General features: G+C 46.2%; 1 protein-coding gene across 1 annotated transcript in view; it reads left to right on the top strand.

The window, feature by feature from the left end:
* LOC101610831 (ubiquitin-conjugating enzyme E2 E2) overlaps positions 1 to 10,796 on the top strand; it is a 290,283-nt gene extending 279,487 nt beyond the window's left edge. The window contains exon 6 of the mRNA XM_045135971.1: positions 9,967 to 10,796. Coding sequence (XP_044991906.1) covers positions 9,967 to 10,064 — 98 coding nt within the window. The 3' untranslated portion in view covers positions 10,065 to 10,796. The remainder of the gene's footprint in view (positions 1 to 9,966) is intronic.
* The last annotated feature ends 13,634 nt before the right edge of the window (positions 10,797 to 24,430 follow it).

A 24,430-nucleotide genomic window follows, 5' to 3' on the forward strand; every position in this document is an offset into this window, starting at 1 on the left:
AAAATGAAACAGAAGGTATGAGGGCCAAGAGTCCCCTGGCTACATAGTGAGACCCTGCCTCAGGACGAACAGAACGCTGAGCATCAGCGGAGTCACATTTCCCCAGGTACCGACTGGCCCAGTTAGCTACCTTAGACATAATTACCAAAAATAGGCTTAGGAGAAGGTAAAGGCACAACTGGGGACCCACGTTTTAGTGGGTACTTTACAATGGCAGAGTGGAGTGAGACACCTGGCTGTGTAATTTGAAGAGCACAAACTGCCCCTCATACAGACCTCCTCCAGACAGACACCCCCATGAGCCTCCCCAGCTGCCTTGACCACAGGTCAACCGAACTGCCCGGTGAACGGCACCACCGAGACCCTGAGCCATGGGCTTTGTGTGTGAACCAAATTCAGCTTCTCATATGTCATGGAGACTGTGGATATATGTGAAGCTGTCCAAGGCGTGACCCCAGTAGACACACCCCTCACACCTACCTCCTAGCCAGCCCGTGGCCACCAAAGAACAAAGTGAACAGAAAACATGGTGAATTAAGTATATTAAGTATATTTGAGCATTTGCTTGTTGTGGCCACCAAAGAACAAAGTGAACAGAAAACAGGGTGAATTAAGTATGTTAAGTATATTTGAGCATTTGCTTGTTGTGGTAGACTGCTACAGACTTTAAAGCATTTCATTTTGAGGAAGGTTGTGTCATACACACAAGTCGTCATAAGATGAGTGTTGACATGCTTATCTCCCATCACATAGAGAAAGAGAGAGAGCTGAGGCCATGTATGTCTTACAAAAAATACTCCAGTATAAACAGATTTGGTTAGCCAGGTGTGGTGACGCACACCTTTAATCCCAGCACCCTGGAGGCAGAGGTAGGAGGGTCACTGAGAGTTTGAGGCCACCCTGAGACTACACAGTGAATTCCAGGTCAGCCTGAGCTAGACTGAGAGCCTACCTTGGAAAAGAAAATGGATTTGGTTTTATAATAGGAACAAATGTTTATAGAGACTATGTTTTAAAAAGAAAAAACAATAACCAAGGCACATGATGTGTGTGGTCCAAAGGGTTTCTTTCAGTGGTAGAACCTGTGCTTGCAAGCTTGGGACCCTAGGTTTAATCTTCAGAAGCAGAGTAAAATAAGTCCAGTGTTCACATGTACTAACACATGTCAGTAAGCATGTGAAAACTTAGAATCCTGCTGCACTGCCAATGAAAGTGTAAAGTGGTGCATCCTCTGACCAGCACTCTGGGAGTTCCTGAGGTTAGACTTAGAGCTCCCAGGAAACTCCAGAAATGATATCTTCATAAAAATGTACACATATGGAGTTAAAAACAAGAGAAAGAAAAAATGTACATATGCCAGTCATGATGGTGCACATCTGTAATCCTAGAACTCAGGGAGCTAAGTCAGTAGGATCATGAGTTTTGAAAGATAGGTGTCAATAAATAAGTAAAAATAAAATAAAAAATATTTTAAAATTCAGGACCTCAGCCTAGCCCATCTCATGTAGAATTAAAGTGTGACCCCGGTATTTCTAAAGTGAATTCTGTAAAGAGACTTGGGCATATAGCTCAGTGGTACATGGTAGATTTCATAACTCCATTTGTCTTAACTGTCAGAGGTGGCTCAGTGATAAAAGGTATTGCTTGCAAAGCCTGATGCCCATGTTTGATTCCCCAGGATCTGTACAAAGCTGGAGGAACAAGCCTGTGGAGGCAGAAGATGTGTGTGGAGGACTGGAGGGCCTGGGTGGGATAGACGTGCCTGCCAGTGGGCTTCCTGTGGGGATGATGAGAACATCATAAAATAACTGTGCGAACGGTTACACATGGCATACACTAGAAACCATTGAAATGTTCACTTTCAGTGAATTGTGCAGTATGTGAACAGTATCTCAGTAATGCGGTTTTAATTATTTTAAAAACATATCCAAGGGCCTAGTGGTTAAGGCACTTGCCTACAAAGCCAAAAGATCCAGGTTCAATTCCCCAGGACCCATGTAAGCCAGATGCACAAGGTGGTGCATGCATCTGGAGTTTGTATGCAGTGGCTACAGGCCTTGGCATACCCATTCTCTCTCTCTCCCCCTCCCTCCCTCTATGCTTTATCATTAAAGCTTCAATATATGTCTATGTTTAAGTTTGTCCTTACAATCTAGCAATATGATTTCTCAGCACTGCCAGCTGTTGGACGGTTCCTCTGCGCATGTGCAGGACTTTCCTGCTGGCTTTTGGAATCTGCGACACAGGTCACGGTCCACTCAGTGAGCCTTCTCTCGGCTCAGGCAGTGGCAGGAGGAGATGCCCGCATTCCTAGGACTCTGGGGTGAATGTGGTGTGAGTCGGTGCAGCAATTCCAGGCACCAAGGCTGTGCTCTGTACTTAAGGAGACGTGTCCAGGTGTTAAAGAAGCAGGCTGATGGGTTTGTATCTCTGGAAGGCTGCTTTTTCTCTGCCACCACTGTGGCTTGTTAGCCACGCCTCTTCTGTCGGCATCAGAATCAGCGGTGGGCATCCTTTGAATGCAGCCCAGCTGCTCTTCATGCTCACTTTGAATACTTGTGTGGCTACGCATGTGGAAGCTGTGGCTCAGTGATGGAGCACTGGCCTGGCATGTGCCAGGGCCTACACCCAATCCCAGTGCCACCAAGAAAGTAAAAATAAAAAGGAAAAGAGAAAAAGAACAGTTGCAGGTCTCTCTGGAGTGGTGTACAGTTTATCCCCGGCTGTCAAAGGTGTTCCGTCGCCCGTTCCACTGAGAATGCAGAACGCTCTCCAACGTTTACAACTGGCGTTCAGTATTATCGAGGGACGGTGTGCTTGTCGGCTTGATGGTGACCAATATGATCACCAGTCTCCAGGAATGGTGCACTTGTTAGATAGAAGTGATATCACCAGTGCAAACACCAGTCTCCACAAGGGATGACATGTGATGTCACCAGTGTGATCAGTGATCTCCACGGGTTCGGGAAAGTCAAAAATGACACTGAAGGGGGCATTGGGCTGTTCAGTCCTCCATAGGCGAAAGCAACTTTGTCTGAATTCTGAGGCCAGAGGTGAACTTAAGTGCTATAGCAGACAGCTTCACGTCGCTGGGATGAACCTCCAGACCAGACACAGTTAATGGGAGAAGGGAATTTATTTGAAGTTTAAAGATGAATGGTGGAAGAAGCTGGCCCCCTTTCTCAGGTCCAGGCAGAGAGGAAAAAGCTACCACCACCAAAAGCAAGCAAGCAAGCACTCTCTGGGAACCCATAATGGTAGAGCTCACAGAGAGTGCATATCTTTTTTTTTTTTTTTTTCTGGAAACAGATCTGCCCCCAAACACACCTTTAGGGCTGTGCCTTAGAATCGGCCCACAGGGATACCTACCTCCTTCAGCCACGCAGCTTTAGATCTAAATTACAAGCTTTAATAAACTCCTGACTATTGGGAGACATCCATTCAAACTACCACAAGTGTTTTCCTATTTTTAAAATATCTTATTTATTTATTTATTCATTCATTCATTCATTCATTCATTCATTCATTTAAGAGAAAGAAAAAGTGCCAGATAGAGAGAATGGGCATATCAGGGCCTCTAGCCACTGCAAACAAACTCCAGATGTTTGTGCCACTTTGTGCAGCTGACTTTTATGGCTAGTGGGGAATCAAGCCTGGGTCCTTAGGCTTCTCAGGCAAGTGCTTTATCTGCCGAGCCATCTCACCAGCCCCATAAGTGCTTTCTTTAAAAGATGACTTTATTCCTAATGGTGAAGGAAAAAAAGGAACAGGGACCAGAGGCAACCTGCAAAGGAAGAGAAACAGATGATCCACAGCCTTCATCGGACAGTGCTAGCCCTCAGCAGATGTCAAGTCACTCACAAGGACAGAATAAACGACTTGGCCAAATGAAAATAAATAAATACTAATATGTATTGGTAAGAGTATTCAGAAAGATAGCAATTTATTTCCTTTATTGAAAGGCAGTTGAACAGCATTTGCCAAAAGCTTCAACTGCGTGCGTGCCCTCTGGTCCTGCACCGTCTCCGAGTTAGCCCTCCAGAACTCCTCAGATGCTCAAGACTGAGATAGCAGTCCTTTCTTTTTGGTTGATTGCTTTTGTTTGGTTTGAGTTCTGAGTTTTTGAGACAGTCTTGCTATGGATCCCAGGCTGACCTTGAGTCCATGGTCCGCCTGCCTCAGCCTTTTGGGAGCTAGGGTTGGTTATAGGTGGCTGCCGTCATACCTGCTTTGTAAAACTAGTTCCAATAGCACACGCTCAAAATCCAAGTGTGCTCACTAGCAGAATGGAAATGCAGATGCTGACAGCAGAAAGGAATGCCCTGTGCTCCTTACAAATAATAAACTTGATCTATGTGTACTGTCTGAGAAACTTGACTCTAGTTTATTGTTAGAGGAAATGCAAGTGCAGAATGCCTGCCTTGTGACTCATTTGATATAACTCCAGTAAATGAGAGGAAAAGAGCAGTAGTAAGAACCAAACCCCTGAGAGTGGTAACCTCCAGATGGGAGGGGCATTGGGTTGTGCTGGAGGGAAGAAAGTAACTGTTTTTTTTATACAAGCTTCTTTATTATTTAAATTTATTATGAGGTTAATCTATTACTTTTTTAAAATATTTCAATAGGGCTGGAGAGAAGGCTTAGTGGTTAAGCGCTTGCTTGTGAAGCCTAAGGACCCCGGTTCAAGGCTCGATTCCCCAGGACCCACGTTAGCCAGATGCACAAGGGGGCGCACGCATCTGGAGTTCGTTTGCAGTGGCTGGAAGCCCTAGCATGCCCATTCTGTCTGTCTGTCTCTCTCTCTCTCCCCCTCTCTCTCTCTCCCCCTCTCTCTCTCTCTCTCTGTCTCTGTCTCTCTCTCTCCTCCTCTCTGTCACTCTCAAATAAATAAATAAATAAACAAACAAAAATATTTTTAAAAAATATTTGAATAAAATCAAACTAGGCTTAGACCAAGCCATGGAAGAAAGTTCCATGAAATAAGCAATTCTCTTTTCTTGTTAGTCCAACCACAGAAAGCTTCAGAAACTTGGTGAGTAGCTGATCTGAGTGGTGACAGAGAAGCCATAGGCTGTAGCTGTGAAAACTCCCTCGAGTGGCTGGGTGGGAACCACACACTCTGAGAACGACAGGACTGGGTTAAGAAGAGTCACCATGGCCTCTGTGTACTTGCTGATCGCTCATGGGAAGAGCAGGCCTCTGTGGAGGATTCAGTCATTCTTGTGTTTATCAGTGCTTCACAGGGACCTGCCACACGGAAGAACTGGTTCTTGGGTATTTTGTGTGTTCGCCTTAATTTTTCTTCTGTGGGTTTCCATCCACACAATGGATGTCTAGACAGCTACAGAGATGACAGACGGGTCCTGGGACAGGAACCTGGTGAGCACTGGTTCTCTGGTGTCCAGAATCTAGTAGGGACTTGCTATATCTTGTTGAAGGTAGGTGTGGGCACCAGGTAGTGTGGGCACCACGCGGTGTTGGCACCAGGCAGTGGTACTGCCTGTGAGCATACAGCTGAGAGGCACTGTTCATGGGACATTACAGGCCTGAGTGGGCAAACCAGACATGGGCTCTTAAGACTGCTAAGAGACCCTCGACGACATTCCCAGGAGGCTCTGCCCCCGCTGAGTGTTGAGAGACGCTGCAGGGAAGAAGGGTGAAGCAGGGCCGACCTCAGCTCAGCAAAGGCACCTCAGTGAAGGTTCAGGCCTCACCTAAGCTGAAGGCCAGTTGTTCTCCTAAAGCATGGATGGAGGAAGCGAGGAAGTGTCTAGATTACAGGAGACCACAGAAGCCATACTGACTTTGGAATTTTTTTATTTTTACTTATTTATTTGAGAACAACAGAGAGAGAAAGGCAGAGAGAGAGAGAGAGAATGGGCATGCCAGGGCCTCCAGCTGCTGCCAACAGACTCCAGACATGTGCGCCCCCTTGTGCATCTGGCTAACGTGGGTCCTGGGGAACCGAGCCTCGAACCGGGGTCCTTAGGCTTCACAGGCAAGCGCTTAACCGCTAAGCCATCTCTCCAGCTACAGAATTCTATTTTTAAGGCAATGCACAAGTGTTTATTTTCCCTTTTTATTCGCTTTGAGTATAATGGTAATTTTTATTAGATTGTTCCACTTTTATGAGCTGCAGACTCAGCACCATTATTTTCAACTTGCAGCAGAGGAGATGTGCACACAGAGAAGTGATCTGCCCATGGCAATCCAGTCAGTAGTGTAACTGAGCTAGACACCCAGGCAGTCTAGATCCAAAGTCCCTGCCAATTCCACTGGACTGTTTGTGTTTGCTTTGCCTCCCTGGGAGGAAAAGTCAAGGTTTTCCATTAGCTTATGTTATGTCACCTGCCAACCCAGGTGGAATGTTCTGGATCAGTAGTCCAGCAGCCCACTTTATCACTTCCCTCTTCACCTTTATGTGGACCCTCTTCCCTCCCACTCTTACTGATAGAGCCATCAACCCCGCCATCTTCAGGCCGGGCTCTGAGGTGTTGCAGGATGTTCTAGGCCTTTCTTTGCTCCATGCAAAGGTGCTTCCAGGAGGGGAGGAGGTACAATACTCAACAGTAGAGTACAGGTCCCAGGAGAGCTTCAGGCCAGCTCATGGAGGGCGACAGGGACCCAGCTGTCACCCCATAGTTTTCCATGCACCTGTGCTTTGGCGGCAATCTCTAATACATACTGCACTACCCTCGTTCTCTGGCTCACTGAGCCCTCTGGGCTGGGCATGGGGCTCAATGGCAGGCTTGCCTAGCATGAGTTCAGTGCCCAGCACCACGTGAGTGCACGCGCACACACACACACACACACACACACACACACAACCCTCTTTGTGTCAAGATGAACATGATCCTTCTTTGTAAGGCAGAAAATGGAGGAGTTAGGTTTTAGTTTATCCACTGATAAACTGTTTATAATAAGGAAGGACAAAACTGATAGCCTCAAAGATTAATAAAAACAGGAAAATTGCAATGATCTAAGAACCTAAAATGATGAAAAATATATCCTTTTCAGAGCAAATGGTTACATAAATAGGGGAGGGTAACACGTCTCAAGGCTGTCACTTCACGTCTGGTGTATAGACTCCATGATTCCCTTATTTAGAACCTCAACGAAAGACCAGGAAAAGTGCCTTAAGCCATTAAATTCACTATGGTAATCACAGGCCACTCTTACATTGTGTAACTGTCTTTGGTTCAGTTATCTGAACCCCTCTCACTTTTATTCTGCAAACCTGTGAACATTAAGTGTTACTTGGTTAATAACACATACTTTTTAAAATTCTTTTACTTTCCATTTTTTTTAAATTTTTGTTTATTTTTATTTATTTAAGAGCCACAGAGAGAGAGAGGGAGGGAGGCAGGTAGATAGAGAATGGGCACGCCAGGGCCTCCAGCCACTGCAAACGAATTCCAGATGCATGTGCCCCTTGTGCATCTGGCTCACATGGGACCTGGGGAATTGAGCCTCGAACCGGGATCCTTAGGCTTTGCAGGCAAGCACTTAACCGCTAAGCCATCTCTCCAGCCCTGCTTTCCATTTTTTATTTTATTCCTTCATTTATACTTTAAGCAAATCTAAGAGTTGCATAAATTTCCAAAGATGTAAGTATAGTAATTTTCCTCATTTTATTGCTTATAATGCAAAAGTTAGAAAGAACTCAAATATATTTATTTTTAATTCAATAGAATATTTTAAATGCTATAGATCTGTAATTATCTATGATGTTATTTATCATGTAGTGATTGTTTTTTAATCACTGGCAGAGTGTAAGTTAGCCTTTTTTACATTGTGTGGATGAAAAGAAATGTAGAAGAAATACGTCACAGAGTTAATGGTAGTTTTTTGTTTTTTTTTTCCAAATGAACTTACAAATGTCTAACACATTTGTCTTGCGTTTGGTCTGAGGTGATTCCTTCCATTGTTATAATTGTTTCTATAGTCTCATGTATAATTTATTTTGTTTTTATTTATTTATTTGAAAGAGAGAAAGAGGGAAAGAGAGAGAGAAAGAATAGGTGCATCAAGGCTTCTAGCCACTGCAAAAGAACTCCGGATGTGTGTGCCACCTTGTGCATCTGGCTTAGGTGGGTCCTGGGGAGTTGAACCGAGGTTTTTGGCTTTTCAAGCAAGCGCCTTAACCGCTAAGCCACCTCTCCAGCCCTCATGTATAATTTTTATAAGTAGAAAATAATTTTGTTTTCACAATGAAACATTAAAAAGTAAAAGAACTCTGAAAGAAATGAGGTACCTACACGTGTGGAAGTGTCACAGTGCTGTGTTGTGGTCACTGCTCAAACTTGATTTTGAGGCTGCTCCCCTTGGGCCTGGTGACACAACACCTCTTTCCACCCACAGCTTCCTTCTTCCTCCGTGTGTCCCCCTCCACCTCGTTGAGCTGACCGCAGGCCTGCTCCCTCTGGGTCCCAGCAGGCTCGCGCTGTGAGGATGTGATCAGAGGAACAGTTCCTCACTCTCCCAGAAGCAAGTCCTACCCGCCAGTGGGGAAACAGAGATGCAGGTTGGCCCTCATCATGAGTGGTGGAGACAGGTGATGAGGCTTTGCACACGAGACTTCCAGCAACTGGAGCAAGTTGATGTGTCTAAGCAGAGGACTGGCACATGTCTCACTTTGGCATTTCTACTCCCCAGACCGTCTTTAAGAAGTAGCTTAGCCCATCTGTGGTCATTGTTGCCACTTTAAATCTTGGCTCCTGGCTGGGCTGCTTGAAGAAGTTGGTTCAGTTTCAGGATTTGAAAGAGGGAAGGAGAACCCCAGAGTAGTGGGAGACAGAAGTTCCCAGTGAACCCCTCTAGCAGGTAGCTGTTGACTCTGAAATAGAAGTTATGCAGGAAACCTTCTCCCTGGAGAGATTACAAAAGCTTGGCGCAGTTCCAAGGATTAAGGTCTTGCTAAACAGGCTTCTGTCACTTGCATTAGTAAGTCAGGTGACAACCCACGGTCCCACGGAGTTTGAGAGGGGGATAACTAAGCACCTAGAGGCTACAGCCCGAATCTTCCCTACACATGGCTCTGGCCACAGACATGCTCCACGTTCTATTCTCTTCTTTCTGGCTTTGTTTTTGTTTTTCATGTGTAACATTAGCTTTGGCTGTGATTTTCCCTTTGGTTTCTTTTTATGTACCTACTCAAATACACCCAAGTTCTCAACTCCAAATACAAGGGAAGTAAAATTCAAGGGGAATTAGTGAAATTAGAGAGCTGGAAGGAACTGGGCCATAGGGGCTCTAGGAATCTCTACTTTTTTTTTTTTTTTTTTTTTTTTTTGCTTCGAGGTAGCATCTCACTATAGCCCAGGATGACCTCAAATTCACTCTGTAGTCTCAGGCTGGCCTTGCACTCACAGTGATCCTCATACCTCAGCCCCCCAAGTGCTGGGACTAAAGGTGTGTGTACCACACCTGACTTCTTTGGGTTTTCACTAGGTACTGAGGCCCCTGCTTGAACCCTGTCTGTGGCGAGGGTCAGTTGGACCCTTCGGGCTCCCATCCTTGCTTCTCATGCTCTGTTCTCTTGTCCGGTCCCTGGGGATCTCTGCAGTGACCATGTTTAGGTCACCACCAGGCAGCTCTTGCTGAGCAGTGACTAAGAACAAGCTGTGGGCTTTGATTGGAGGAGGAAGAGGCAGTCTCCCTCTGGTTAAGCTGGAGTTCGTGACAGCTGCTTCATAACCTTGCTTAGCGGAGCTGTAACCATTTCCCCAGAGCAGATAAGAGGTCTGAGTGCCCGCTGCTGTGGGTAGCCCTGGCTCAGTGGGTTGCCCTGGCCATCTGTGCCTCCACCCAGGGCATCTTGTTGGCAGGTCACTGGACATGTCTTGATGAATCTCCAGGGCACAACAGCAGCTTCTGGCCTGGAGCCTGAGCTAGCTTTCCCTCCCCAGTGTAGACCAAGGAAGAAATGGTGGTATTAACTGACTCCTGACTCTGCTTCCCTTGCAGCTGACCCTTTGGTGGGCAGTATTGCCACACAGTACATGACCAACAGAGCAGAGCACGACCGGATGGCCAGGCAGTGGACCAAGCGGTACGCCACCTAGGGCCTGCTGAGCTGGCTCGCGCAAGCACATTCACCAAGTGCATCAGTAGCCCGCCCGCCCGCCCGCCCCTCTGACCTCGGTTCTGTTTCCTGTTTTTATTCAACTTGAAACTGTTTTGTGATGCTATGTCATTTGTCCCTCTTTCCTCCCCTCATCCTCTCCCTTTCTTCTCTCACCGTCTTTTCGCCCTTCTTTTATTCCATTTTTTATTTCTGTTAACTTGAAAGGTTTGGAATTTTTTCCCCACCTCCCTGTGGATGGGAACTTTTGGTTTCAGTGCAAACAACGTCGGATCTGTAATAGTAAGAGCTTTCTTACAAAGCTTTGTGTTACTGTGTGGGTTTGTTTTTATTGTTTGTTTTAAGGGTTTTTTTTTTTTTCCTTTTTTGTGCTCTTTGGGAAAACATATTCAGAATTCTATCTCATTTCTACTTAACAGTAGTGCTGAGGATTAATTTTTTTGTACTGAAGTCTTTATTGGTGGGTGCATGCTACTGGGAACAGGTTTTTGTACAAAAGCTTGAATCACAATCACTGTGCATTACTGAGACCCTGTTTATCACTGGCCTTCTGCCCCCCCAGGCAGAAGACTGTCGGATTGAACAAAATAATATGTATTTTGATTTACTTAAAGTGCTTGTAAATTTCTTAGGGACCTGCCACTTTTGACTGTGGGTCAGTTGATGTACACTTATATTATTAAAGACTCAATAAATCACTGTGGCTGATCAATGCGCTTCTGTACCGCCTTTGCTTTGTGTCCTGGTGGCCTGCCCCGTGCCTCACCGTGGGGCGCGTCTCTTCAAGTTCACTCCAGGTTCCAGCGTGTGTTCCACCTCACAATGCTCAGCTCTCTGCAGTGGAGCTGCTGAAACACCCGGAATCTCTCCAGCTGCCAACAACCTCGTGCCTTGATGGTCGTTCCAGTGGATTGCCGTGCCAGCGCCACGTCCTTTCTGTCTCAACCGTCTTTATTCACCAGTGATAACAGCCTGCTGGTGAACGTGCAGCCTGCGCCCCTCCCTGGGCCTGTGTGCCTCCAGAGGGACGTCTCTGGTCCTCCTCCTAAAAGCTTTAGTGCTCGTTTGTTTTGTCCTGCTGTCCCTCCATAATTTTGGTGGCAGAAGCAAACTCCTCCTCAGTGTTGGTCATGGTCACACATTCTGCGCAGGGCATTTGTGGCTGGACCTGACTGTGTGCTAACAGAGCCAGTTTAGCTCTGACTTGCTGGTGATGTGCAGGATCTTCGAGTGCTAAGCCTATTGGAAACTTCGGCCACCAGGCATTTACAGGCCAGCTCTACAGTTTGGACTCAGGTAAGTAACTTCACTGGGACACAGTAGGATCTACAAATGTAGGTTCACTTCTGAAGACTTAAACATTTTAAATATCTGTCTTTAGGGCTTTGGAGATGGCTCAGAAGTTAAAGGAACTTGCTGGCAAAGCCTGCGTGCTTGGGTTCAATTCTCCAGTACCCACAAAGAGCCAGGTACACAAAGTGGCACATGTGTCTAGAGTTCGCTTATAGTGGCAGGAAGCCCTGGTATGTTCATTCTCGCTCTCTTCCTTCTTCCCTCCCCCCCCCTTTTCTTGCAAATAAATAAATATCGTTTTAAATCTGTCTTAAAAGATGATCTTTTTATCACTTTCACAAATTCCTAAGGAAAAATATATTTAAGTATTCAAAATGCTACTTTTAAACCAAAGTTCCTAAGGACTTTTTCTTTTAGTAATAATGATGTTAGCATGTCTTATTTGAAAACCAGTCCAGCATACCAGGGCTGCATGTTCTCTGCTGAAGAAACCCCAGACAGAGTGCCAACCCCACAACAAATAGTTTCCAGGTTTTTCAGCTGTTTTGCCAGCCTCTGATTCCGATCACCACCCAGGGAAGCTTGGGTAGCTGTGTGTCATCCCACAATAATTATTACACAATAACTTTTTTTTTTAACTGTCAGTAAATGTTTTTTGCCTACAAACTATCTCACCACAAATGTATTTAAAAGCTCAGCCATTTGGGCTGGGGAGATAGCTTTTAGTGGGCAAAGCATGAGGACATGGATTGAGACCCCTAGAGCATGTGCCTGGAGTCCCAACAACTCATCACGAGACAGCCCAGAAGACAAAAGTCCCAAGAAGCCTGTGGGCCAGCTGGCCACGGTGCGCGTGCACACACACACACATACACACAAAGGTGTCTTTAAAACATGAAAGCAGTTCAGCCTTAAAAGCTCTGTGAAATTAACTTATTGAAAATTCCATTTCACTTTTGGCTGATTAACGCAAACCCATGAAACTAATGATTTTTACAGATAGCATTTTCACTCTGTCTTTTTTTTTAAATGTCAACTGCAGCTCAGTGTGGTGACATACATCTGTAACTGCAGCATTTGGGAGGATGAGGTAGGAGGCTCTTCATGAGTTTGAGGTCATCCTGGGCTAGAGTGAGACCATATTTAAAAAAAGATCAGCCTCATTGAACATGTATTATGTTTATATTCATTTATTTATTTGCAAGCAGAGAGAGAAGAGAGATAGAATGGGCATGCCTGGGACTCTAGCCACTGCAGACAAACTCCAGAAGCATGCACCACTTTGTGCATCTGGCTTACATGGGTACCGGGGAATCAAATCTGGGACCTTAGGCTTCACAGGCAAGCGCCTTAACCGCTAAGTCATCTCCCCTGCCCTGAGCATGTATTTTAAGTAGCCCATCAAACACATTGCATGTCTGCTCGTACCTCCACCACTTAAGGACCTATACTATTTCACAGATAGACATTAGGACACTTCTAGAGGAATTCTTGCCACAGGTTTGCTTGCCGTACTGGAGACATTCTTAGGTTTTGTGATCTAAAGAGGGTATGAAACTTCTCTTCAGCCCTTGAGGACTCTCAATACTTCTTGCCAAACCAGCCTTCTTTATGTTTAAAATGTAAAGACTAAACTGAGACAGGAGCCGTGGAGTCAGAGTTCACATAACAGGGTGACATCACCACAGCAGGCAGTGCAAGGCCAGTACATTCTTTTTAATTATTTATTTATTTATTTGAGAACGACAGACACAGAGAGAAAGACAGATAGAGGGAGAGAGAGAATGGGCGCGCCAGGGCTTCCAGCCTCTGCTTACGAACTCCAGACGCGTGCACCCCCTTATGCATCTGGCTAACGTGGGACCTGGGGAACCAAGCCTTGAACCGGGGTCCTTAGGCTTCACAGGCAAGCGCTTAACCGCTAAGCCATCTCTCCAGCCCAAGGCCAGTACATTTTGAAAACTGCTTGTAAAATAAGATTTAGATGTAGTTTGGCATCCAGAAAACAACATAGCTCTACTAACAATGATGGGCATAACATTCCCAAAATGTAATAATTTCATATCCTAGTATTACTAACTTTTCTACACCAATCATTGCTGATTATAAGCATTTTGTACGTTTGTTAAATAAAATGTTAAATAAATCCTCATGAGAACCAAGACTATTAGTCACTGCTTAAGGTATTTATTGATCTTAAATCATCCTAAAGGTCATGACCTTAATGTGTTGACAACATGCAAACACACAGCTTTCTTCCCCTACTGTGCAGGAATCCGTTAAGGACAAGACTGCAGAAATAGTTATCTTTGTTTTGTTTTGTTTTGTTTTCCTTTTGGACATTTAGATTGAACCAAAAACCTTACATATGCTAAGCAAGCACCCTACCACTGAGCTACATCCCCAACCTACTTCCCTTATGAAGTTGCCCAGGTTGGCCTCGAACTCCCCATCTTCTTGCCTCGACCTCCCAAGGGCTGGGACTCCAGTGCACACCACCAGGCCGCGCTCATTCCCTGCTTTCCTAAAGACGTGAGGGCTGTGGGCCAGCTGCAGTCCCCACAGGTGGTAAACGTGGCTGTGAGCGCCTTTCTTGAATGAGTGGCTTAAGGCCTTGTGTGTCGTGTGTAGGACACATTCAGAAGAACACCCCAGCTGGAAAACCCTCTTGCTCATCCTACCCATGTGGGAAGATGGAGGCAGGCAGTGCTACCTCTGATCCCCCTTAACTGTTCATAAGTAAATCCACAGGGTCAGAGTGCAGGTCAGCCTAAGTTGTTCCCAAACCCCTGGTCTTAGGGTTGTCAGTACTGAACACAGAAGGAAGCCTTGACCAATAACCTGGGCAGACTTTAGATCTATCTGACCACTGGCCCTTCTCGTCCCTCTATGCAACAGCCATACCTGGACTTATAGGAAACTGAGACCTCCCAAGAAAACCTGTCGCTTTTCTGAAGTGTCAGATGCCTTCCACAGTGTGTCTCGGAGCACTGATAGTCCAAGCTGCATTCTCCTTGGTCCCCTGGTAAAACGTGCAAGGTCAGAGAGAGATCACACACTGCTAGGATTACCACTACCTCTGAGCTAAGATTGCCTAGAAGTAAGACAAGTCCATTCTTGTTTATTTTGAAAGACAGACAGACAAGAGAAGGTGCTCACCCTGCTGAACGGTGACAGCTTCCATCTCGGACCAGCAGCCAGCTCACCAGTCAGCAGTCACCACGTTCCGTGACTGGGGAGCCAGAGCAACCAAGACAAGTACTGGATGCGTGATAAGAAACTCCAGGAGCTTGCCTGATCCTCAAGGGGCCCCGCTCATCAATAGGATACGAGAGAATTATTTAAAATGCAAGCATAATATGAAATTTGTCCATGTGGAGTCCCCACACTCCCCTGTCACCACACGCCCCCAGCAGTGTGTACTAATGTGCAGGGGTGCCCTTATCAGGCCACATTCAGGCTACAGGGTTAGAGCAAATGCTTAGTTATTGTTTCAGGTGTGTTTACCAGTTGGATGTGCGATACAAAAATAAGCTTGCGACATTAGTTCTAGCGGAGCATGGTGACGTGGGCCTGCAGTCCTAACACTTGCCACGCACCGCTGACTCAGGAGGGCTGTCACGAATTTGAGGCCAGGGTGGGCTACGGAGTAGAAAGGATCCTGTCTCAAAAAGCAAAAAATTCAATATGTCAAAGTTTATATAAAATAGAGCTGGAGAGATGGCTTGCCGGTTAAGGCACTACCCTGCAAAGCCAAAGCCCACGTTCGATTTCCCAGGACCCACGTCAGCCAGATGCACAAGATGGTATATGCGTCTGGAGTACATTTGTAGTAGTTGAAGACCCTGGCAAGCCCATTCTCTCTATCTGCCTCTTTCTCCTTCTCTCTCTCAAATAAATTGATTTTTTTTAAGGTTAAAGTAAAGCTTATATAAAATGAGCTTGCAGAATTATATAAAGATCTTACCTTTCTAGGGACTACAAAATAACTCAAAGACTATATGTATTAACTTCGAAAACATCTGTAAGTAATTTATACCTGCCTTGTTTTACGGAGTAAGAGGTCAAGGAGTAAATTGCTGGGACAGCGTAGACAGCAGGGAATCGGACGTGAGCACTAGTTAAGAAGAACAGAACTGTGTCTGAGTGCTTAGAGTTATTTATGGCAAGTTTGAGAGTGTAGCCTCCATTTAGGGAAGATGAATAGGGAAGTATAATTCCTTCTAAGACAGAATCTATAAATAATCCTTAATATCCATTCCTTTTATAAATAGAAGCGGTGGAGATACTGAACAAGTGGCCACCCAGCTGGACACAGTTCTCCCGGGCCCCTGAGGTAGGTTGATCACGAAGAAGTGGCCCAGCTCTCGGTTCTTCTCAATGCCATCCTTTGTAGTATTTCCCATGAATGGACCAGGTTCTTCCCCAGCCCTTGATTTGGTGGTCCACTACAGTTGGCACCAGAGAAGTATCTTGTGCCAGTCTTAAACCTCAGCCTCCAGAGTCCCTACTAGTGGACCCCTGCCCTGCCGTACGGGTGAACCCTTATCTAACCCAGCCTGTTAAATAAATGGAGATGAGATGACTGTAGACCAGCCAATCCCCAGTGCTGAGAGCCCAACCATGGCCAGCCCCTGCCAAGGTGGCAGGTACACGTCACAGCCCAGAAACTTCTCACCTTGTGCTGAGATTTACCAGTGCCTTGTCATATTGATTCAAGCCCCCGGGTTTGAAGTGGTGCATGACACACACATAACCAATTCAATCACGTTCTTTCAGGTAGAAAAGGCATAGGAGGTTTTTCCTGTCAAAGGACAGGAGCAGAGGGATGGGAACAAACTCCACATCTCATCCAGAGGGACCAAGCGCCCAGCCTGGACTTCCTCATTGCGCTGGGTTCGGATCATAGGCACAGTGTGTGCACCAACTGGAGTCATGCCAACAAGGGCAGCACCCAAGAAGGTGGAGCACTGAAAAGGAAGAAACTTGGTTTTTAGCATTCTAAGCTTAGAGTGTCTGAGCACAGCCACTGGATACACTGTCCCCTGCTCTAGAGAGCTCCATGTCCCCACCATGGCTACGGGGACGGACACCATCAGATTCCATGTCCCCACCCTCGCTAGAGGGATGGATGCCATCAGAGCACCAAAGAAATGTGATGGGGAGAGGGGGTGTGTGCAGTGTCAAAAGGAAGGCCAGAGCTCGACGCCTTGAAGATGAGCGTGTGGCTAACCACTGCCCTGCCTGGATGTCCCAAGATGGGATTTTTAACACATGCTACTCAGGGGCAATGTGAGGATCAATCCCAACACCTCACAAAAGCCAGACAAAAACACTCTACCACCAAGCCACACACCACCCAAAAATGGTCATTTTAACTGGACAGTGCCTTTTGGGCCAATCTCTGCAGATGTTTCCAAGAAGGACTTTTGGAGGGAGGAAGACCTTCTGCAGAGCGAGAAACCCTTCCAGAGGTGGCCATATATAAAGAAGCTCCCGGAGAACCCAGCGCCTTTCACCGGGCTGCCCTGCCGCTCACTGATGCCCGAAAGTGTCCTGTTGCTGCCGGACTTCATGGACAGCAGAACCCAGCCTGAAGACCAGTAGTTCTCCTGTTGAGGGAGTACCGTGTATCTAATGTTTCTAGCTTCTATTAGTTTACATGGAATATCATAAAAGTATCTGTAAGAAATGTAAGTGTACCTAGGACTTTCAAGTGAAGTGATGGCTGTTGCACTTCCCTCCTCTGAAACTGCAGCGAGGGAGATTCCTCTGATGGTGGCTAACAAGATCTCTGTGACTTTGAGCCCGAACCCTTTGGACAATATGTAACTACCTTATCTCAGGAGATAGCTGCCTGCACTTAATCTTATTTGACAGAACCCTACACTCCAAGCACAGGAGAATTCAAAGGATTGTGAAAGGTGTGTAAGTCCAGCACAGTCCGAGTTCAGGATGTCTGTCCGTTTTGGTGTTAGCCTGCAGCAGTCCGCGTGTGAGTAAAGGCTCTCCTCCTCTCTCTGAAGTGGATTTTGCCTGATTATTCTCATTGACTCATTAATTCCTATAACACTCCAGGAATCCGCCAGGCCGTAAGTGCTAGATTGGGACTGCTGAGGCATCCGGCCTTATTGACTGAGCAGCTACCATACCAGGCCCTCCAACCCTCCAGCCTGCAGACAGCCCAGCTGGACTGCCCAGTCTGTATCTGGTGAGCTAACAGAATCAACCTCCTTCATAGCATATCTTCATTCTAGTAGGTCTATTCCTCTAAGGAACCCTGGCTAACACAGTGACATTGCTTCTGAGGAGTTAAACTTTAGAGCTGTGGGAAACAGACATTGAAAACAGAAGTGGTTTGGATTATGTGGAGACGATCATGATTGTCGTGCTGATACCCCAGTGTTGCACTCTGCATTTTAAAACAAATCTCTATGGAAGTAGTATATTATGAAAAAAATGTGACCTAATAGCTGATCAAATTCATATTTTTCTGCTTCTTATTTATTGACAATCACTTTAAATATTTTGTTTTCATTTATTTGACAGAGAAAGAGGGGGAGAGAGTAAGAAGGAGAAAGAGAATGGGCATGCCAGGACCTCCAGCCACTGCAGATGAACTCCAGACGTGTGTGCCCCCTTGCACATCTGGCTAACATGGGTCCTGGGGAATGGAACCTGGGTCCTTTGGCTTTGCAGGCAACTGCCTTAACCTCTAAGCCATCCCTCCAGCCCTATTGACAATCTTTATACATGTATATATTTTTACCTTAATCCTCTCCCATTGTGTTCTCTTATCGCCCTTCCCCTCTACCTGCTTCTTCCTGAGTTCCTCTTCTACTTTCATGCCTTTTTCCTTGTGTGCATGTGGGGCCCACCGAGTCTAATGAGGGCTGCCTGTATGATCCTGGGTGGGGGTTATTTTCTAGAGCACATGCAACTTGGTGCTGGCTACACCTCTCAATAAAACGTGCCACCACCGCCCAGCAACCATTAGCTACAGAGACCTCCTCAAGAAGCGATGGGAGCCCCACGCCCTCCACCACTATCCATGACGGAATGTTGATTGGCCCAAAACTGTGCGGGTCTTGTGTGGGTGACAACAGTCACTGCAAGGTCACGAATGGCTGTCATACCAGCCCTCCTCCCCACCCTCTGGCTCTCATTCTTTCCCCCCTCCTCTGCAGTGTTCTCTGAGCTTTACAGGGTGATCCGAATGTCTCATTTAGCACTGAGCACTCAGTAGTGTCAACACAAAAGCCACAGTTCTCACCTCAAAGGGGAGAAGAGACAGTTTATTTGGGAGCCAAATATGAGTGACCATGGCCAGGGACACAGATTTAGGTTATCCCAAATTCCATGTTCCAATGGTTAAGAGTTTCATGAAGGTTTTATAGTTACAGAATAAAAGAGAATCATAAATGAAGGCACTTTTCAAATACATTACCTGACCATCAGGTAGGTGGGTTATAGCAAAGGGGGCTGGCATCTCCACCATTGGCCTCAGGTGCTATCCGATGACATTCTTAGCCCTTGGGTTGCTGGAAGCTGGGGTCTGTCCTTACATTTCAAAAAGGATCATACTTGATCAACTGATAGTCACCAGGGGGTTAGTTGAGACACAGAGGTGGGCAATAAATGGCTATTAAGGGGCTAAAGGCAGCCCAAGGTAATTTGGCCCTGACTTGTGTCATTCCTCTCTCTGTGCTCCCAGGAGCTTCATCGGTCCATTCAGCCTTGCTGGAAGCAGGTGCAGCAGACACAGCCGTTTTCTGGGAACTTTGGTTCTCAATAGTAGCTCATTCCCAGCATCCTGACAAGTAGCCACTGCCAACTACAAAAGGAAGCTTCTCAGGGCCTTCTTGCCACTGCCCACATCTGGCTTTATGTGTGTACTGGGGATTTGAGGTGAGGTTCAGATTCTAGTACTGCTGATGAGAAGGGCTCTGAGGGTGCAGTAAGGCAGAGCGAGTAGAGGCTGGTGAGGTCAACAAGGAAGCAAGTACAAAGACCCCTGGAGGAGCCCCCCAGACTGCTTTCTTGCTCTTCCAGGAAGGCCCTGGAGCTGCTGACCTGGACAGCGAATGGCTGGGGCCTGGCAACCTGCCTATCCTGCCCAGACTTACCTCCCAGAGAGAGGGGGTGGCCTGCTTTACCTTCTCAGCCACGTGCTGCAGATCCAAGCCTGAGCATGAAGACCTGGAGGAAGCCATGAACACCAGAAACTCTTGGGACATGGTTGCTTGTTTCTTTGTTTTCTATACGTAAATATTTTTCCAGATTAAAACAGTACATCTGAGGAAATGGCTCAGTAACACCTTGTTTAGGCATTTACCACCCAAGCAGGAGGACCCGAGTTCACACCCCCAGCACCCATGTGTGTGGTAGCGCTTGCCCGGAATCCATTGCTAGGAGGCAGAGGCAAGAGAGTCTCCGGGGCCTGCCAGCCAGCAGCCAGCAGCCAGCTGGCCTGGTTGAACTGGGAGCGCCGGTTCAATGACAGACCCAGTCTCAAAATAAGATGGAGACACTCCACTCCAAGACTTGGGGAGCATTGTAAGAGCCAGAGGATGGGGAGGATTGTTTGGAATATTGTCTTCCAGAATTGCCATGGTTTTTATGATCCGCACAACACTGAGCCCATCAATATTCCATCATGGATGATGGAAAAAGGCAAAAACCAAAAGTACAACTTGTAAAGAAGAGATTGTTCAAGGGAAGAGTGACAGGGGAGGAGAGACCCAAGAGGGTCATGGGAGGTTTTGATGATCAAAATGCATCATGTACATGTAGAGGTGTTATGAATAAAAATGTTTTAAAGATCAGGTGGTGAGTAATTGAAAAGGACACCCAAAGCTGACCTGTGATCTCTACACTTATATGCATATGAACACAGATGTACACATGCACACACACCATACACATGTACACATGCAAAAATAATCAAATAATTAAATTTTAAATTTAAAAATTAATGTGGGAAGGGGGAGATGGTTGAGCAGTTGGAGGCCCTGGGATGCAAAACCTGATGGCCTAGGTTTGACTCCCCAGTACCCATGTAAAGGCAGATTCATAAAGGAGCACATGTGTCTGGACCACCTTTACAGCAGTGGGAGGCCCTGGTGTGCCCCAATTCTCTCTCTCTCTGTCTCTCCTTGTGAATATAAATAAATAGAACAAATAAAAACCTAAAAGTCTTAATGTGAAAAATAGATCAAAAGGAAGCCTTGGGATGGAGAGATGGCTCAGCAATTAAAGGCACTTGCTTGCAAAGCCTGCTGTTATAGGTTCAAATCCCCAGTACACACATAAAGATGTGGGCAGTGGCAAGAAGGCCCTGGAGTACCCATTCCCTCTCTTTTTCTCTCTGTCAAATAAATAAAAATTTTAATGCAAAACTTTTGTGAAGGGAAATAAGAATGTGGATCCTGTGTGTCATACTGTGGTGAACTTAGAGGGTTTTTGTCTTAAATAATGTAATTAAAAGGAAGGTATGAAGACAACAAAATAGGGAATTTGGAAGGATGGAGGCAGTGTAGGGGATAAAACCCTCTGTGGGAAGTGCTGGTTTGGCAGTAGCTAGAGATGCAGTTAGCTACTGTTCTCGTTGCTATGAAAACATACCTGGCAAAAGCAACTCAAGGAAAGAAGGATTTATTTTGATTCACAGTTTAAGAAGGGACACAGCATCATGGATGACGGAAGAAGGAAAAAAATGGGCAAAGGCTGGAGAGATTGCTTAGTGGTTAAGGAGTTTGCCTACAGAGCCAAAAGACCCAGGTTCAATTCCCCAGCACCACGTAAAGCCAAATGCACAAGGTGGTGCATGCATCTGGAGTCTGTTTGCAGCCACTGAAGACCCTGGTGCACTCATTCTCTCTCTCCTTGTATCTGCCTCGTTCTCTCTCTCTCAAGTAAATTAAAACAAAAACAATGATCAAAAATAGAAGAGGAACTAGTTGGAAAAGGAGGTAATAGGGAAGAGGCTAGGGGAGGGGAGACAAGAAAAAATAATGGGAGGGGGACTATGCTCAAAATATATTATGTACATTATGAAACTTGTCCAGAATTTGAAGTAAAAAAGTGGGGGAGGTACAGCAAGGAGGCACGGTGGCAGGAGAGGTCACGAGGCAGAGAGATGAGTGCTGGCATTCAGATCATTTTCACTGGTTGTTATTGGTCTTCACTTGTTATTTTTGCTTGTTTGAAACAGGATCTCATGTAGCCCAGGCTGGCCTCAAGGTTTCTATGTAGTAGGTGATGGCCTTGAGCTCCTGATCCTCCTACCTCCACTTCCCAAGTACGGAGATAAAAGGCCTGTGCCACCATGCTCAGCTTTCTCTTCTTACCTGTTTATTCAGTCTGGGATCACAGCCCAAGGAATGATGCTATCCATATTCAGGGTTTTCCCTTCATAGACACTCAGAGCTGTTTCTGTGGTGATTCCAGATCCAGTCAAATTCACAGTGAAGATTAACCTGCACGGGGCGGCAATTCAAGAGATATTGGACCAAAGAAGAGGTTGAAGAGTGGAAGGTAGCATGCCTATCATTCAGGCCTCTTATCCCGGCTGCTCAGGAGGTGGGGCAGGAAGATTGCGAGCACATGACTAGCCTTGGCTACAAAGTGAGTTCAAAACTAGCTTGGGTGAGCTGCTTGATTGGACCCAAAATCAGCTGAGATATGCCTCTGGCAGGTTTGTGGAGGCCCTGCCCAGGGGGCCACGTTGGACTACTGAGCTCTATCACTTGTAAGCCACTCTAGTACCTCCGCTTTGATAATAGATGTATACATTCTGTTGGAAACCTGTCTCACACATTAGGCAACTGAATAAGACCCTGTGTGGTGATGGGCTATAAGAACAAAGTGTGGAATGAACTGTGGGGAAGAACTGGGAAGATTTCTAGTGGATCTTACAAATAGCTTTGTGGTATTATTGCTGTAAGATGCTAAATTCCTTACTTGTAACTTGCTTTAAAGTTAATCTTTGGGCTAGAGAGATGACTTGGCAATTAAGGGCCCTTGCTTGTAAAGGCTTGTCAGCTCAGGTTCAATTCCCTAGTACTCACATAAAGCTAGATGCATAGAGCGGTACATGTTGGGTTATAGTGGCAATACAATACGTTCATTCTCATTCTCTCTCTTTCTCTATCTCTTCCAAATAATAAATAAAAGTATTTTAAGTTAATCTTATAACTATGGAACCTATCTGCTTAAATAAAGTTGACTTGATTTCCTCTGCCCAGAGGGCCTTTCGGCCTAAGCAGCACAGATGACCAGTACTGACAAGCAATGTTTAGAGAGGATGGCTGATCTTAAGATATGCTCTGTGCTTCTTTCCCCAGAGGCTGGTTGGACTCTCAACTCAGAATAAACAGACATGATAAAAAGTGCTGATTACAGCACTCAGGAGGCAGAAGTAGGATCACTGTGAGTTCAAGACTACCCAAAAGCTACCTAGTGAATTCCGGGTCAGCCTGGGCTACAGCAAGACGCTACCTCAAAAGAAAACAAAAGAAGTGATGATCATAGTGTTGAAGGCAATGAGATCAGTCACTATGGACCCACAGAGCTATTGAAGGCAACAGGTGGGCTTAAAGGGATTGCTCTTGTGACCAGAGTCTGTGTGTGCTCTGGGTCAGCAGTGTCCAGCAGGTCACTCCCCTAAATCCCTTCCTTTAACAAATGATTAAGGATTATCCAAAGTTGAAAGTTTCCTTAGACTTTGCTCATGCAATATACTACTTGTTCATGTATTACTGGATTTTGCTGTTCAATAAAAGTGCCAATGAGGGCTAGAGAGATGGCTTAGCTGTTAAGGCGCTGGCTGGCAGAACCTTTCCGGCTTCCGCGTAAGACAGACACACGCGGTGACACAAGGTTGCACATGTGCCCAAGGTGGTGCACATGTCTGGAGTTTTGTTGCAGTGGCCGGGGGCCCTGGTGCGTCAATCCCCCCAACTCATAATTTTTTTTAAAGTGCCAATAACTACCTGGACGCAGAAGGGAGGAAGCCACAGTCACACAGAGCAGCGGGGCCCGCAGGTGCAGCAGGGTTGCTGACGGCGTAGACGAGACTTGGCTTAGTTTCCCTCTCCCCAGGCTGCGCTCGAGGCAGCTAGCCCACTCCTGGGATGGGGTACCCGGAGCCAGCTCTCCCGCCTCTCAGATTCTGCTCCTAGAAACAGTTTGCCCACTTCTGGATAAGAAAGTTCCAGAGGTTAGTCTTGGCAAAATTCAGAGCAGCTCTGTCTCAACATAAATAGTAGTAAAAGAAAAACAAAGAAAAAAGGCTGGGGATCGAGCTTCGTGGTAGAGCACTTGCCTATCATACAAGAGGCTCTAGGTTCAATCCTTAGCATCAACCAAAAGCAAGGTGAAGAAATAGAACTGGGAGGAGAGCTCTGTGGTTAAAAGCATTTTCTTGCAAAGCCTGTTAGTCCAGGTTTGATTCCGCAGTACCCACATAAAACCCGATGCACTAGGTAGTACATGCATCTCAGTTTGTAGGCTAGACGTCCCTGTCTGCCACACTCTCTGTCTCTCTCTCTCTCTCTCTCTCTCTCTCTCTTCTTGCAGACAAGTATAGATATATATTATAAAGAGGAAGATGTTAGAGCCTGCTTAAGGGGGAAATGACCTAGAGAAGGAAATGGGGATGGGAAATCAAGCAACTCCAAAAATTAGCATCACATGGAGCTTGACAAATAGACTCGCGGGTCCTGGGAAGTACCTATGGAAACAGTCTGTCATGAGTCATGAGTGCACAACCCTCCCCGCAACACACACACACACACCTTCAGAAGTAAGGGAGTACAGCCACGGGAGGCAGAGCGACTGTCCCGTGGTGGCTCCCGCGGATGCCAGAAGCTATTACATTGCAGGTGGGAAAGTCGACGTGCCCTCTGATAGGGTGGCTTTTCTGAGCAGGAGCTCCTTCTGGGAGGCAAGAAGAAAACAGGAGGTTTGTGGAAGTAGGAAAGGGCTGTGTCAGTAAGAGGGTAGGTAGCTCCCAAGGGTCAGTGGCCCTACTGAAGTGAAAGTGCCTCTGTA

Source organism: Jaculus jaculus, chromosome 16, assembly GCF_020740685.1.
Source record: "Jaculus jaculus isolate mJacJac1 chromosome 16, mJacJac1.mat.Y.cur, whole genome shotgun sequence".
Taxonomy (NCBI): Eukaryota; Metazoa; Chordata; class Mammalia; order Rodentia; family Dipodidae; genus Jaculus; species Jaculus jaculus.